General features: G+C 41.8%; 2 protein-coding genes across 3 annotated transcripts; one reads left to right on the forward strand and one right to left on the reverse strand.

Moving 5' to 3' along the window:
* The first annotated feature begins 5,076 nt into the window (after positions 1-5,076).
* Positions 5,077-7,328, forward strand: etfbkmt (electron transfer flavoprotein subunit beta lysine methyltransferase). Its single transcript, XM_084396909.1, has 3 exons — positions 5,077-5,491; positions 5,611-5,741; positions 6,627-7,328. The coding sequence occupies exons 1-3, from the start codon at positions 5,208-5,210 to the stop codon at positions 6,980-6,982; spliced, it is 771 nt and encodes a 256-aa protein (XP_084253035.1). The 5' UTR covers positions 5,077-5,207; the 3' UTR covers positions 6,983-7,328.
* A 2,357-nt stretch (positions 7,329-9,685) lies between these two features.
* Positions 9,686-12,474, reverse strand: LOC311282849 (protein AMN1 homolog). 2 transcript variants are annotated; one of them, XM_084396910.1, is made up of 7 exons: positions 12,291-12,470; positions 12,044-12,173; positions 11,821-11,950; positions 11,144-11,361; positions 10,544-10,600; positions 10,347-10,458; positions 9,686-10,251 (listed from the first exon to the last, which is right to left on the reverse strand). In XM_084396910.1, the coding sequence occupies exons 1-7, from the start codon at positions 12,317-12,319 to the stop codon at positions 10,178-10,180; spliced, it is 750 nt and encodes a 249-aa protein (XP_084253036.1). In that variant the 5' UTR covers positions 12,320-12,470; the 3' UTR covers positions 9,686-10,177. The 2 variants fall into 2 exon arrangements, with proteins under 2 accessions (XP_084253036.1, XP_084253037.1); XM_084396911.1 differs by having other exon boundaries at positions 9,906-10,251; positions 12,044-12,208; positions 12,291-12,474.
* Positions 12,475-12,485: the final 11 nt, after the last annotated feature.

Here is a 12,485-nt window from a genome sequence, read left to right on the forward strand (position 1 = left end):
TTGAGCCTATATAAACCCCTCGCCCAGGTTGCACAAGTGATTTCAGTCGACTAGAAGTGAAACCAAAGTACAGCACAAGCACGGCAGGCTACGCAACACTCGTTCCCTCTCTAGAGAGAACCGAGGTTACGTTAGTAACCGAGTGTCGTTCTCTTACGAGAGTACTCTCGTGTTGCATAAGTTTAGCTTACGCCACGGGAACCCTATGTAAAGTCCCCAGCACTTATGTCCCAAGGGCAGTAGCCCGGTGCTCATGTATAAGTGAAGTAATCGCAACGGCAGAACAGGGCGGGACGACTCTGTGTTATGAGATAGGTGCATGCACATATATTCACAGTTAAGGCAGTATGACCACCTTAAAACTGCATAAGCCACAGGACATTGCAGCATATCAACAGTCTAATCAAATTGAGTTGGGTAGACAATGTTAATATAGCATAATCAGACTGAGAACAGTCTGGCCTGTAAGGCAGGTACTTCCAGGTTATAAAACCTTACAAATGTAGACAGCGAGGCCCAGCCTGCTGCCATACAAATGTCATGGATTGAAACCCCACTTGTCCATGCCCACGACGAGGCCATACCTCCAGTCGAGTGGGCCCTAACCCCCAAAGGGCAGTTCAGGCCTTTGGACGCTTAAGCTGACGCAATAGCGTCCACTATCCATCTGGACAGGGTCTGTTTCGAGATGGCTAGCCCTTTGATGCGGCCACCGAATGAATGAAAAGCTGCTCCGATTGCCTAAAAGCGGCAGAGCGCTCCACATAAATCCTCAATGCCCTCACCGGGCAGAGGAAGTTAACCCCGGCCTCGCTGTCGGACGCAGGGAGGGCCGAAAGGGAGATAACTTGCGCCCTAAAGGGAGTCGCAAGCACTTTTGGGACGTAACCGTGCCTTGGTTTGAGGATGACCTTAGAGTCGTTAGGCCCAAATTCCAAGCACGTAAGCGCTTACTGAGAGCGCGTGCAGGTCGCCCACCCGTTTTACTGAAGCTAGTGCCAGCAGAAAAGCGGTTTTGAATGACAGGTATTTTAGCTCCACCGTGTGTAATGGTTCAAATGGTTCGCCTTTCATGGCCTCAAGGACCGTGGAAAGGTCCCAAACCGGAACCGAGGGTGGCCGAGGAGGATTCAGCCTCCTAGCACCCCTGAGAAAACGGATTATGAGGTCGTTCTTTCCCAGTGACTGGCCATTTACAGGTTTCGTGAACGCTGCTATGGCTGCCACGTATACTTTGAGTGTGGAAGGGGTTCTCCCACTGTCCAACAGCTCTTGTAGGAAAGAAAGGACCACCGTTACCTCGCCTTTCAGCAGGTTTAAATTATGAATTACTTACCATTTGGACGCGTAAAGCCGTCTAGTAGACGGAGCTCTGGCCTCTGTGATCGTATTCAGCACTCCCTCCGTGAGGCGCGATGGTGATAGTTGATCGCCCACACATGTAGGGCCCACAGCTCGGGGTATGGGTGCCAAATTGCACCCTGGGCCTGGGACAAAAGGTCCTTTCTCAGCGGAATCGGCCATGGGGCTGTGTTCCCCAGTTCCATCAGTTCTGGGAACCAGGCTTGATTCTCCCATAGCGGAGCTATCAGGAGAATCAAGCATTTGCTCTCCCTGATTCGCTTGATTACCTGTGGTAACAAGGCGACGGGGGGAAACGCATATAGAGGGCGCCTGGGCCAGTTTATGGCCAACGCATTTTCTTTCGAAAAGAACATTGGGCAGTGAGCGTTGGTTTGCCTGGAGAGCTCCTCGTGCAGCTCGGGGAGGAAGGGAGCGGGCCTTGAAACAGGTGCAGAGCGGCGTCCAGGCAGAAAACAGCCATCCAACCTGTTAGGCGCGGGCTCCTTGGGCGTCGACCAGTCGAGGCCGAGGTCCTCTACGGCCTTGGTGAGGAGGCGGAGAAGCTCAGCGTCGACGGAAGCCCTCACGCTGGATTCCTGAGTCGACGGGGTGGGGTCAGGGACGGATCCTGACCAGTCCTCGCTCCCGGATGCCAGGATCGAACAGCTGTCATCCTCCGCGACAACCCGCTCCATCTCGTCGGCCGCCGTGGCAGCGGGGCGTTGGCCGTCGAGGAATGAGACGGGGGACTCAGAGAAAGAGGCTCGCGGGGACACCGCCGGCCAGTGCTCTTTCACAGAGGCTTCTGGTGGCCTTTGTGAGCGGCGCTTTTTACGGCGCGGCCCAGCAGGAGGCGTGGAAACAGCGGACTTGATGGCGAACAAAGCCTGTCGAGCCCGCAAGGTCGAAACAGGCAAGGATTCGCATTCACGGCAGCCGCCGTCGGCAGCCCCAGTGACGGGTAGGTTTAGGGGCGGGGTTGGGGTTGGGGTAGGTCATCACATGTGGCTTTTTGTGTTTGATCAAACTCTATATTCGCCTAAAGCACTGGCGATAATATATCCGGTAGAAATATGTCAATTTTGCTGCGCCATCATGATGTAACTTAAAGGGACACTTCACCCATTTGCATTAAGCTTTGTATTGTTAGAAACCCAGTCATATATTATAATAAACGTGGATTTTTCGTTCATTTTTCCCTGAGATGGGAGAAATAAGGATTTAAGTGTTTTTCTTCCTGCTTATTATGACGTAAAAATCATCATTTTGCGTCATAATAAGCAGGAAGTCACATTTCATTGAAAAGTGTAGAGACTACAAACACTAGCTCCTCATTATTCCAGGGGGCGGGACCCGCTCACGCTACAGACCTATTACAGATCAGTGGGTGGGACTTCACTTTCTGAAACTGAAAGCAATATCCTCCATCTTGTTTGGAAGCTAAGCTAACAGGCACTGTGGAGCCAGCTGTGAAGATATGACAATAGCGGAGGGTAACGTTACTCAATATGATGTAGAAGAAGAGGATTTCGGAAGTCTGCTGCTCGAATCGGGTGTTTGTGGCTACCTTTACAAGCCGCATTATAGCGAAGAGCAGCCGAGGCGGAAGACCTGCCTGTCGCGGACGAGAAGCCCAGACTGGCTCAAGTTAGGGCGGACTGGTGGCGCCGGTGATCTCACTATGCAACTACGAACCGCTACGAACACAGAGATAGAGTCCGTCTGCGGCAAAGAATTTCTCCTAGACGAAATCTCTGAATCAGACGAGGACACGGACGTTTGTGTTGTGAACCATTCTAGTTTCGCACGGTCGCACCGCATCTGACTGAACATCCCGGTAACGTTACCATGCAATAATTCACCATTTCGAAAGAAATACAAATGAGGAGTAATTCATTAATGAGTTCGCCAAATAACTAACGTTAGACATTTTGTGTGAAATGAATTTCAAGCTCCGGTTGTAGGTAGCTAGCCTTATGGACGGATGAGTAATTCATATGCTGTTCTGGATTAGTGGGAGTGGCTTGCGCAGCTGTGCAATGTGGTGCATTGTGGGAGTTGTTGTCTTTCATACAAATGCGTCCTGAAGTTACTTTCTTTCTTTCCTCGGTCAAGAAGGCACCAAATTCAAAATTTATTTTACATTTCGACTACATATATGACCCACTTTCAATGAAGATCAATGTTCCCATGGGTGAAATGCTCCTTTAAGTTTATAATTTAAACGCGTTTTTAAGCATTGTGGTTTAGATACAAATTATTTTAAACTGCTCAGGCACAGTAAGCAGCGGGAGACAATTCATTTTGTAAATGCTCATTTTGAGACCATGGTGAACTTGAGATGGTTTTGCACAGTGCACTTGAGTTCCGACCCTGAGGTCTTAAAGTGACAGAAGCTGCTAATAAAGCTGCTGTCGCCATTTGTGTCAATAATGTTAATCAAACATCAGAAAGAAAGTAATTTACTGCCCTTGACTGAATCACTTTTGTAAAATAAATAAGAATAAATGTTGAATTTATAATGAAAACTATGTATTATATATTTGATTACTTTATACAATATAATATTATTCAGTGCTTTAAATTTTTCAAGTAGGTCGATTTCTTATGTGCCTTTGTTCTATTGTTATTTGTGACTCTTGTCATCAGTAAGCTTAAGCTACTATTATTTTTTGTGATATTGAAATTGGTCACAAGAATTATGAAATTTTAGTGGCATTAAATTTTGATATAATAAAAATCTTATTAAAAGTAATATAACTTGACTGTGAAGTATATTATAGATAGATAAAATGACTTGTATAATGATATAACATTTAGCTCTCTCTCTCTGTAGTTGGTGACTTAAAGTGGTGGGGGGGCCCTGCAGTAACTCATAGCCCCGGGGCCCAGTGAGCTCTTAATGCGGCCCTGCTTATTGGATACAGTAAATGAAGACTGTCAACTTCTTTTCAATACTATTTCATCACCCAAAACACTCCCACTCTCTGCTGTATAACCAAATATTTCAAAACCAACAACCAAGCCACATAAACAATGCCATTGGCACTAGTCTACATTGCAGACATGTCTCTTAATGCACATAACTTTTCACCTTTTTGCACAATCTTGAAAAAAGTACTATTGTTAAAATTCTCAGATCAAGCAAACTTCAACGCACCCTTATCCACTACCTGCTCACGTCAGTGAATCGCACCTGAGCAAGCACACTTCGCAGTTCCTCCGGAAATGCATTCTAGTCTTTTTCTTTTTGCCCCTCCTCGTCACTTTGCCACGATTAGAAACACCCATGGAAACACCTGCATCGATGTCTTATTTTTATTGGCAAGTCCTTGCGCATGCGCCTTTAAAAAAAAAAAAGACTTTATACATGGTTTTTAGGTACTTTTCCTGTCTTGTCTTCTCACAACCTTTGACCTTTATACCACACCACACCAAAATGCTAGACCATTTGTCTGAGTCAATTTCTTCACCAATGTCCCTCTGCCATATGGAAGCGTTTAAATGTAATAAATCTAATTAATTACACGATGTGGCGATTCATTATTTGCACATCAAATTTGGCTGAGGAATTGCCTCAAAAGATAACTTAAAGTCATTCAGTGTAGAATGTGTATATGTAACTTTTGTAGAATGTGTATATGTATTTTTATTGTACGCAAAAACATTCTAATATATCTTTATGAAAAATAAATAATTATATATATAGTTTTGCAGTATTTTTCAAGTAGTGCTCAAGTCGACGGGATCAGCTCAGTGACGTCTCACAAGTGTCAAGCGCGTCTGCGCATGCGTGACAGACATGTGGCTGGAAGAAATGTAAACATTACGATGATTTTTGACTAGTTTTCAGAATTAACGACATGTACAGAGGAATAATCATGTGGTTCCGCGGTCAGGACACCGCATTTCAAAGAGGAATGTGTTGTTTAATGCGTCTATACGTGAGCAACGTCAGATCAGAGGACGATATAAAGAACTTCATTATAGACAACACAGAAGTAGTAAGCGGCCAAAGTTTAACCCCAGAGATTTCTTTAAGACTGTTCACACCCACCTGCCGGTTTTGGACGGAGAAACCTGAATTGTGGCCTTTCCCTGACCCGTACTGGGCAATATATTGGCCCGGTGGACAGGCGCTGGCTAGGTAACAGTGTTTATTAACAAGTCATTAGTAATAATGAACGCTACTGTAAGATACGCTCAGGCTACCTGCATTCTTTTGTCGTTTTTTATTGATGATGCTGCTGTGAACTGTTTTGTCAGGTATCTCTTGAATAACCCCGAGGTGTGTGGAGGCAGGAAGGTGCTGGATCTCGGCTGTGGTTGTGGAGCAGCAGCCATCGCTGCCAGACTCAGTGGAGCTTCCCATGTGGTGGCCAACGACATTGATCCAAGTGAGATACCTAAAAAAAAAAGATCTATTCACATTGTGATTTGTGGAATTCAACCCGACTTAGAGCACCTTTAGAGATGTACATTCTAGAAGAGTTAGTCATTTTCAAACAAAGCCAAAGCAAATTTATATATATATATATATATATATATATATATATATATATATATATATATATATATATATATATATATATTGTGGTGGCAAACAATTTTCTATTACTGAATAAGAGAAATGTATCAATTGTCTTTAAAGATGATTTATTCCCTTGCAAGGATAGGTCAGCAATCATACAGTCATACAAAGTGGCTGCAGAGTGTGACAACGAGAGGAGGGCATCTGTCCTTCTTTATAGTCCTGGCTCCCCCAAGGTTATTTCTCGAGGCTGAACTGAAGATATGTCTCAGCCATAACTAACACATTGTTTAGATTTGTCTATCATATTATACCCTTGAATAGAGACCCTCTGTCTCGGTCATACACTTAGTCACACATTAACTTTTTGTCACCTATACGAGGTCATACACTATACATACATTCATAACAGGTCTTTGCTCTAATAATGTGGCAGAGAATCATGGCACTCCACATGCAATTCTTGTGCATTTTATTACCTTAATCTAATTACTATCATGTTTCTAAGATTCTATGAATATAAAAAAATGCAAACATATAGAACATATTAAATTTCTTCCACAATACACACAAACAGTCACACACACACACACACACACACATATATATATATACATATATACTTTTACAGTCATAATTATTTTTTATTTAATGTTTTTTTTTGTCACATGGCTTACACCACACTGACTGACAAACAAAAGTTCTATAATATTAAATATGAATAAATAAGTGTTTTATCTTGTTATTGCAGTTGCTGCCATTGCCACAAAAATGAATTGTGAACTGAACAACGTGGACCCTTTACCTTGTGTGACAGACAACATGATCGGTTCAAAGCCCGAGGCCTGGGATCTCATTCTTCTAGGAGACATGTTCTATGATGAAGGTCTGGCTGATCATCTGCAGAAGTGGCTCCAGACGTGTATAAGCACACATGGAACACGAGTGCTCATTGGTGACCCAGGACGGGCTCAATTTGAAAGCCATGACATTAGAAAATTGTTACATCAGCTGACTTACTTTGAGCTACCAGACTCAGTTAAAGAGGAGAATTATGGACTAACAAGTAGCACAGTGTGGTGCTACAACTACAAACCTAATCTTTAACAGCTAATGCATTCATGTGTATGTAAACCATGTACATAATTAAATCAATTTAAAAAAATGATTTGCACGTTTCTATATATGTGAAAATTCAGCTACCCCTCCCTTCTCTGTTACTTGCAAAACAAATTTTGTTCTACCCAAGTCATGGGGTTAATAGTTCTTTGATTACTCAATGTCACAGGTTATTATTTTTAGAAATCTGTCTAGCCTTATGTTTCCCTTATTTCAACACACTAACTTTGGCTAAAGTGTTGGTACATTTTGTTCTCAAAAACGTTGAAATATTAAGCCTGCAAGACAAAGAAATGCTAGTTATGATTAATTAAAACAATTCTTTCACATACTCATTAACAAGTGGGTCTTCATTGGAGAGTGACTTGTGGAAAAAAATAATGTACTGAATGTCCACCGCCGATATATTGAGCAGGGCTTGAACTCATGACATTCCAATTTCTGTCAATATCATACAAAATTCTTTTTTTTTCTTCCTCTCATTTCTCTTCTTTATGTGTGATATATAATGAATTTCATTCATGATAACAAAATCATTAGCCAATTCATCTTTTCTACCTGGAAAACACTCAGCCCACTTTTAACGTTAACCATCACAATGTATCTCACGCATCTGACTCAACAATAACTTGAGGCCAGGAAAGCGAACCAAATTCATCCATGACCATTATTTTATGGAGCATAATCCAATTTGTGTGCAGTTGTTCATTGCATTTTGTTTGCTTTGGTGCACCATCACTCACACACCCTTTCTCTCTCTGGCCAGAGTATCATCTCTTTTTGTCACTGCCTCCACAGACAGTGAACTGAATGGGGAATGTATATGGTTAGAGATGGAATAGCATCAAGTCTTATCAAATAACACAACTTCGATGGTGACGGAAGCTACTGAACGTAGGGACTGTGGCATTCCCCGTGCGACAGCGTCTAAGCGTTTGGAATCATATCTATTTGATCAAATAATCTTTTAGACCTAGGCATGCTTTAGTTAAGAGAACCAATTCTAATTTCTTAAATGCAATTTTTCATGTAATTTAAATGTAATCTTCATTATCTTTTTGGTGTTGCTCATGAGCTGCTCTAATAAAAATTTGGAGATCTCCTTAGCCTATATATCCATGGCCAAAACACTAACATCATGTATTCATAATCACTGATAATGAGCATTTGTGATTGCATGAGTTAGGAATTTTGGAGTTATTACTTAGACTTAGCCCTAAATAATTATATTTATTAACCAACATGGGGTGACCGATATCATAGATTTACCATTCACATTTTGTTCTTGGACACTTCGGCCCGGTTTCACAGACAGGGTTTAGCCTAAACCAGGATTAGTCCATAGTTCAATTAGGACATTTCAATAATTTTCATAAACATGCTTAGAAAAAAAAACATTACTGGTGTTCATCTTGAGACAAAACAAAGGCACTGATATATTTTAAGATCAGTCAGTGCAAGTTTATTTCAGTTGGAACAGCTCAGACTTACATTTTAGTCTAGGACTAGGCTTTAAAATTGTTTGTGAAACCGGGGGGTTCATGTCCCTCTTTGTCCTCTCTTTTTTTGTTTTCTTTTTTAAGAGAACTCTGTAACATATGGAAGCTTGTTTCTGCCACAGAATTTAAAAGATAATTGCAACTTTTTTTCTCACAATTGCGAGTTTCTTTGAATCTTAGAATTAGCCATTGCAAGTAATAAAGTCTAGCCTGGAAATCCAGACCTAAATCTAAAAGATTAATGGTCTGGCGTAGACTAATGAAATTTGCCCAGCTCGAGGGGCAGCACCAAGCGCGCGTTTGAATAACACTACGACCAATCACAACAATAAACCCCAGCTACCAGCAGAGCTAACCTTATTAGACATTCTCTGATTATACTCTTACCGTATCCGGTCGGCGAAACAGCAAAAACGTCCTTCTTGCAAAGGAACGATTCGAGCGGCGTCTTCTGTTCCTGTTTTAGATAAAAAGCCAAGTCTAACTCGTTCATTGTAGTGGCCAAAGCCGTTTCAAACAACTGGTGTTCATCCATAGCCATCTTGCAATGTTTACTAATGACTTCGACGTCACAGCGCTGTCGTCATCTGTTTAGCTCGCCTCTGGCCCGCCTATATCAGATAACCCGATGTGATTGGTGCAGCTCAGATCGAGGGGCATATTTAATGAGCATCATTACTCGACACCAGAGTAACTCGCTGAGCAAATTCAACTTGTGCTCTCGCGAGAACTCTGGATTACCAGGGTAAATAAAGTCAGAATTGCGAGATATAAACTCCTCATCCAGTGCATTGGGTCCGTCAGTCTGTGATGAGAATCTGGTGGGGGGCATCAGCGTTTTGACTCTGGAAGCAGTTGTGTTTCTCTGCCTCTCATGGCAGCTTGTTTCCATTGTTGTTCTTGCATAGTCTTTATAAATGCCAGCCCCTCAGAAATATCAGCTTCCTCTTGCAGGGGTGGAGCTGAAGGTCCATTCCTCTTCTCTCTACAGCCATGCTTTCGTCTCTCTCCCTCACTCGTTGCAGAGTGTAGTCGCTCTTATTTATATTTGCAGGCATCCCAGAAGCCATGGTCTGGTTTCATCTTAAAAAAATAAAACACTCAAGAAAACCGAGTGAATCAAACTGAACCCATGTAAATTCTGACCACAATTGTATATGAGCAGTCTGGTATGGTTTTCAATCACCTCTTTCAATTGTCTCTTAATTTTATTTTATCATGTGGTTGACAGTAGCAGTTCCTCATTTTATTTGAATAAATCAGCAGAAAAGAGCAGCTAACTACCCTGAATGATCTAAGCACACTATAATTAAATAATCCTCACAGATACATCAGCATAATGTATTTTGTCAAATTCAGACTTCAATCTCATTCTAGTAATAGTAAATAAAAGTTGACAACCAACATCAAATGGTTGGTTTACAATTTATTTTACAATCAGTAAACAAAACATTCTTACATAATAATTATATACTTCATGTTAAATACAGTAAGTTAACATTTACAATGCAAACGCTGTAAAACATAGATAGATAGACGTATAGATTTTATTAGATTTTTTTTTTTTACCTCAAACATTGACAATTTAGTCAGTTTGAAAAGGATGATGTTTATCTTCCTGGATGAGTGCATTACATGTATGACAATAAAGTTGGTGTGCTGTAGCTCAGTTCAGTCCATCACATCAGTACACAGTCCAAGAAACTTGTTGGATCTTGTCGGGGCCAATAAGGTTTTGTAGTGCCTCCCTCGACTCATCTAAAACAGACACATAACAGGTATGAATGCACTGAAATTTCATATTTGGGCAACACTATATATGTTGTGTTTTATGTCAGGCACCATGTGACTACCTGTCATCAGGGGACATCCATGGAAATTGAAAATTCTGATGTTTGTGCAGTTTGCAAGAACAGCAGTCACAGCCAGATCAGTCAAATTGCGACATCGTACCATCTGTAACTCCTGTGATGATAAATAAGTTATTAATAAATAATAGTAAAAAAATGTAAATAGTCTTAATGAAAAAATTCAAATCACTATGCAATACCTTAAGGCTAAGTGAACAAACTCCTGTCGCAAGTCCAATGACCCCTTGATCAGTTACCTTTAAATAGAATTTACAAGTAGTAAGCATTTGGTGAAAACAATAAACATCAATGAGTCCAAGCAAGTCGCATTTTGATTTTGGTGTATGCTATATACTTACACTGATGAGCCAAAACATTATGAGAAGTCACAGGTGAAGTGAATATCATTGATCATCTCCTAACAAGGCTGCATTTTAAGGTCTGTGTGCCGTTTACCTGGGGAAGTGATGGTACCAGGACGCACTGTGGGAGGACGACAAGCCGGTGGAAGGACAAGCCTCCAATCCAATTGAGTATCTGTGGGATGTGCTGAACCAACAAGTTTGATCCGCGGCGGCTCCACATCGCAACCTACAGGACTTTAAGGATCTGCTGCTGACATCAGAGACCACAGGACACCTTCAGGAGTCTTGTAGAGTCCATTCTTCAGCGGGTCAGCGATGTTTTGTCAGCACGCAGAGGACCAACTGCAAATTAGGCAGTAGCCTAGGTCATAATGTTTTGGCTCATCTGTAATATTGTATACCCAAGTCTGAAAGCCCAAGAACAGTGTAATTTACCTTTGTCGAAGAAAAGTAAATGCTCTGCAGCCTCCTGCAGTTCGACCCCAGCTCCAGCAGGGCTTTATCACTGAGAGCACTGCAGCCATGGAGCGAAATCACTTCTAAACTTTTGCAGTGTAGAGCGAGAGCTTGAATCCCTGAATCTGTCACAGCCGTACAGCCTGTGAGATCAACCACCTGAAGACAGGGGCAGCGGGATGCCAACACCTCTACACCTGTGGGAAAGACAAATATAGTGAAGGTTGATGTCTTGAACAATTCCATTTAAGTCATTTTTTAATATTTAAAAAAATAAAATCTACATGACTTTATTTTTATTTCAGTTTTCATTTTAGTAATAGTACTTCAACTGAAATGTATTTCTGTTAATCACCAAGGCAACATTTCTAAGCCTGATTTCACAGACAAGGCTTAGATTAAGCCAGGATTAGGCCTTAGTTAAATTAGGATATTTAAGTAGGCTAGCTTTTATAAACATGCCTTCGAGAAAACCATTACTGGTGGGCTTTTTGAGACAAAACAATGGCACCGACTTTTCAGTTAAAACAGCTCAAACATGCATTTTAGTCTAGGACTAGCTTAAGCCTTGTCTGTGAAACCGGGGGCTAGTTTTCAAAGTTTAACATCTAATATTTATATGACCCCCATAAACCATTAATCCGTGAAAAGAATACCCTCAGATGTGATTTCTGCACAGCCTTTTAACAGTATTGTCCTCAACTGCGGACAGTTGATTTGTTTAAGCGCAGAGTCTGACACCATGCAGTTCTGCAGATCCAGTGTGTGAGTTCCAGCGTGCACGAGCTGAAACACAAGCCACACACCCAAGCGAAGACACTGCATATTTTACACTGCATATTATCATCACAAATGCTCTTGTCAAAGAGGACACCTTACCTGGGTGATGTCGGAGTTGGTGACCGTGCCAGAAGACATCTTAATTCGTAATATTCTGTCTTTGACGGCAGCAGGCAATAACCCGATCTCATCATACTTCTCAGATCGCTGAGCAACACTAAAAGCACACCTGTGCACGGAGAAACATTTGTATCACTCACAGACCTGGAATGCATGTTAGAATTGTGTCAATAGTTTTACAGCTTTACATGTTTATCTAGTAACATTAGGTGTGTGTGTTACTCACAAACTCATAAGAGAATCTACGGTAGCCATGATTTGGTCGCTTTCAGCGTTGTTTATATAGCTAACCACGAGGAAAATACGTTCATTTTGTTGTTATTTGTTCACAGCATCGACTGTCTTTCTGGCATCTTCGTCACTCGCCACATTGTTTTGGTTTAATCTCATTCGCGTGCATCAGCGTGGGCGGGACACAATA

Source organism: Rutilus rutilus, assembly GCF_951802725.1.
Source record: "Rutilus rutilus genome assembly, chromosome: 23".
In the NCBI taxonomy this organism is placed as follows: domain Eukaryota; kingdom Metazoa; phylum Chordata; class Actinopteri; order Cypriniformes; family Leuciscidae; genus Rutilus; species Rutilus rutilus.

Coding starts and splice junctions, on each gene's coding strand:
- etfbkmt (XM_084396909.1), top strand. CDS start 5,208: ATGTACAGAGGAATAATCATGTGGTTCCGCGGTCAGGACACCGCATTT. Junction 5,492..5,610: donor GGTGGACAGGCGCTGGCTAG/GTAACAGTGTTT, acceptor CTGTTTTGTCAG/GTATCTCTTGAATAACCCCG. Junction 5,742..6,626: donor GGCCAACGACATTGATCCAA/GTGAGATACCTA, acceptor TTGTTATTGCAG/TTGCTGCCATTGCCACAAAA.
- LOC311282849 (XM_084396910.1), bottom strand. CDS start 12,319: ATGGCTACCGTAGATTCTCTTATGAGTTT. Junction 12,174..12,290: donor GTAGATTCTCTTATGAGTTT/GTGAGTAACACA, acceptor CTCCGTGCACAG/GTGTGCTTTTAGTGTTGCTC. Junction 10,252..10,346: donor TGGATGTCCCCTGATGACAG/GTAGTCACATGG, acceptor TGTCTGTTTTAG/ATGAGTCGAGGGAGGCACTA.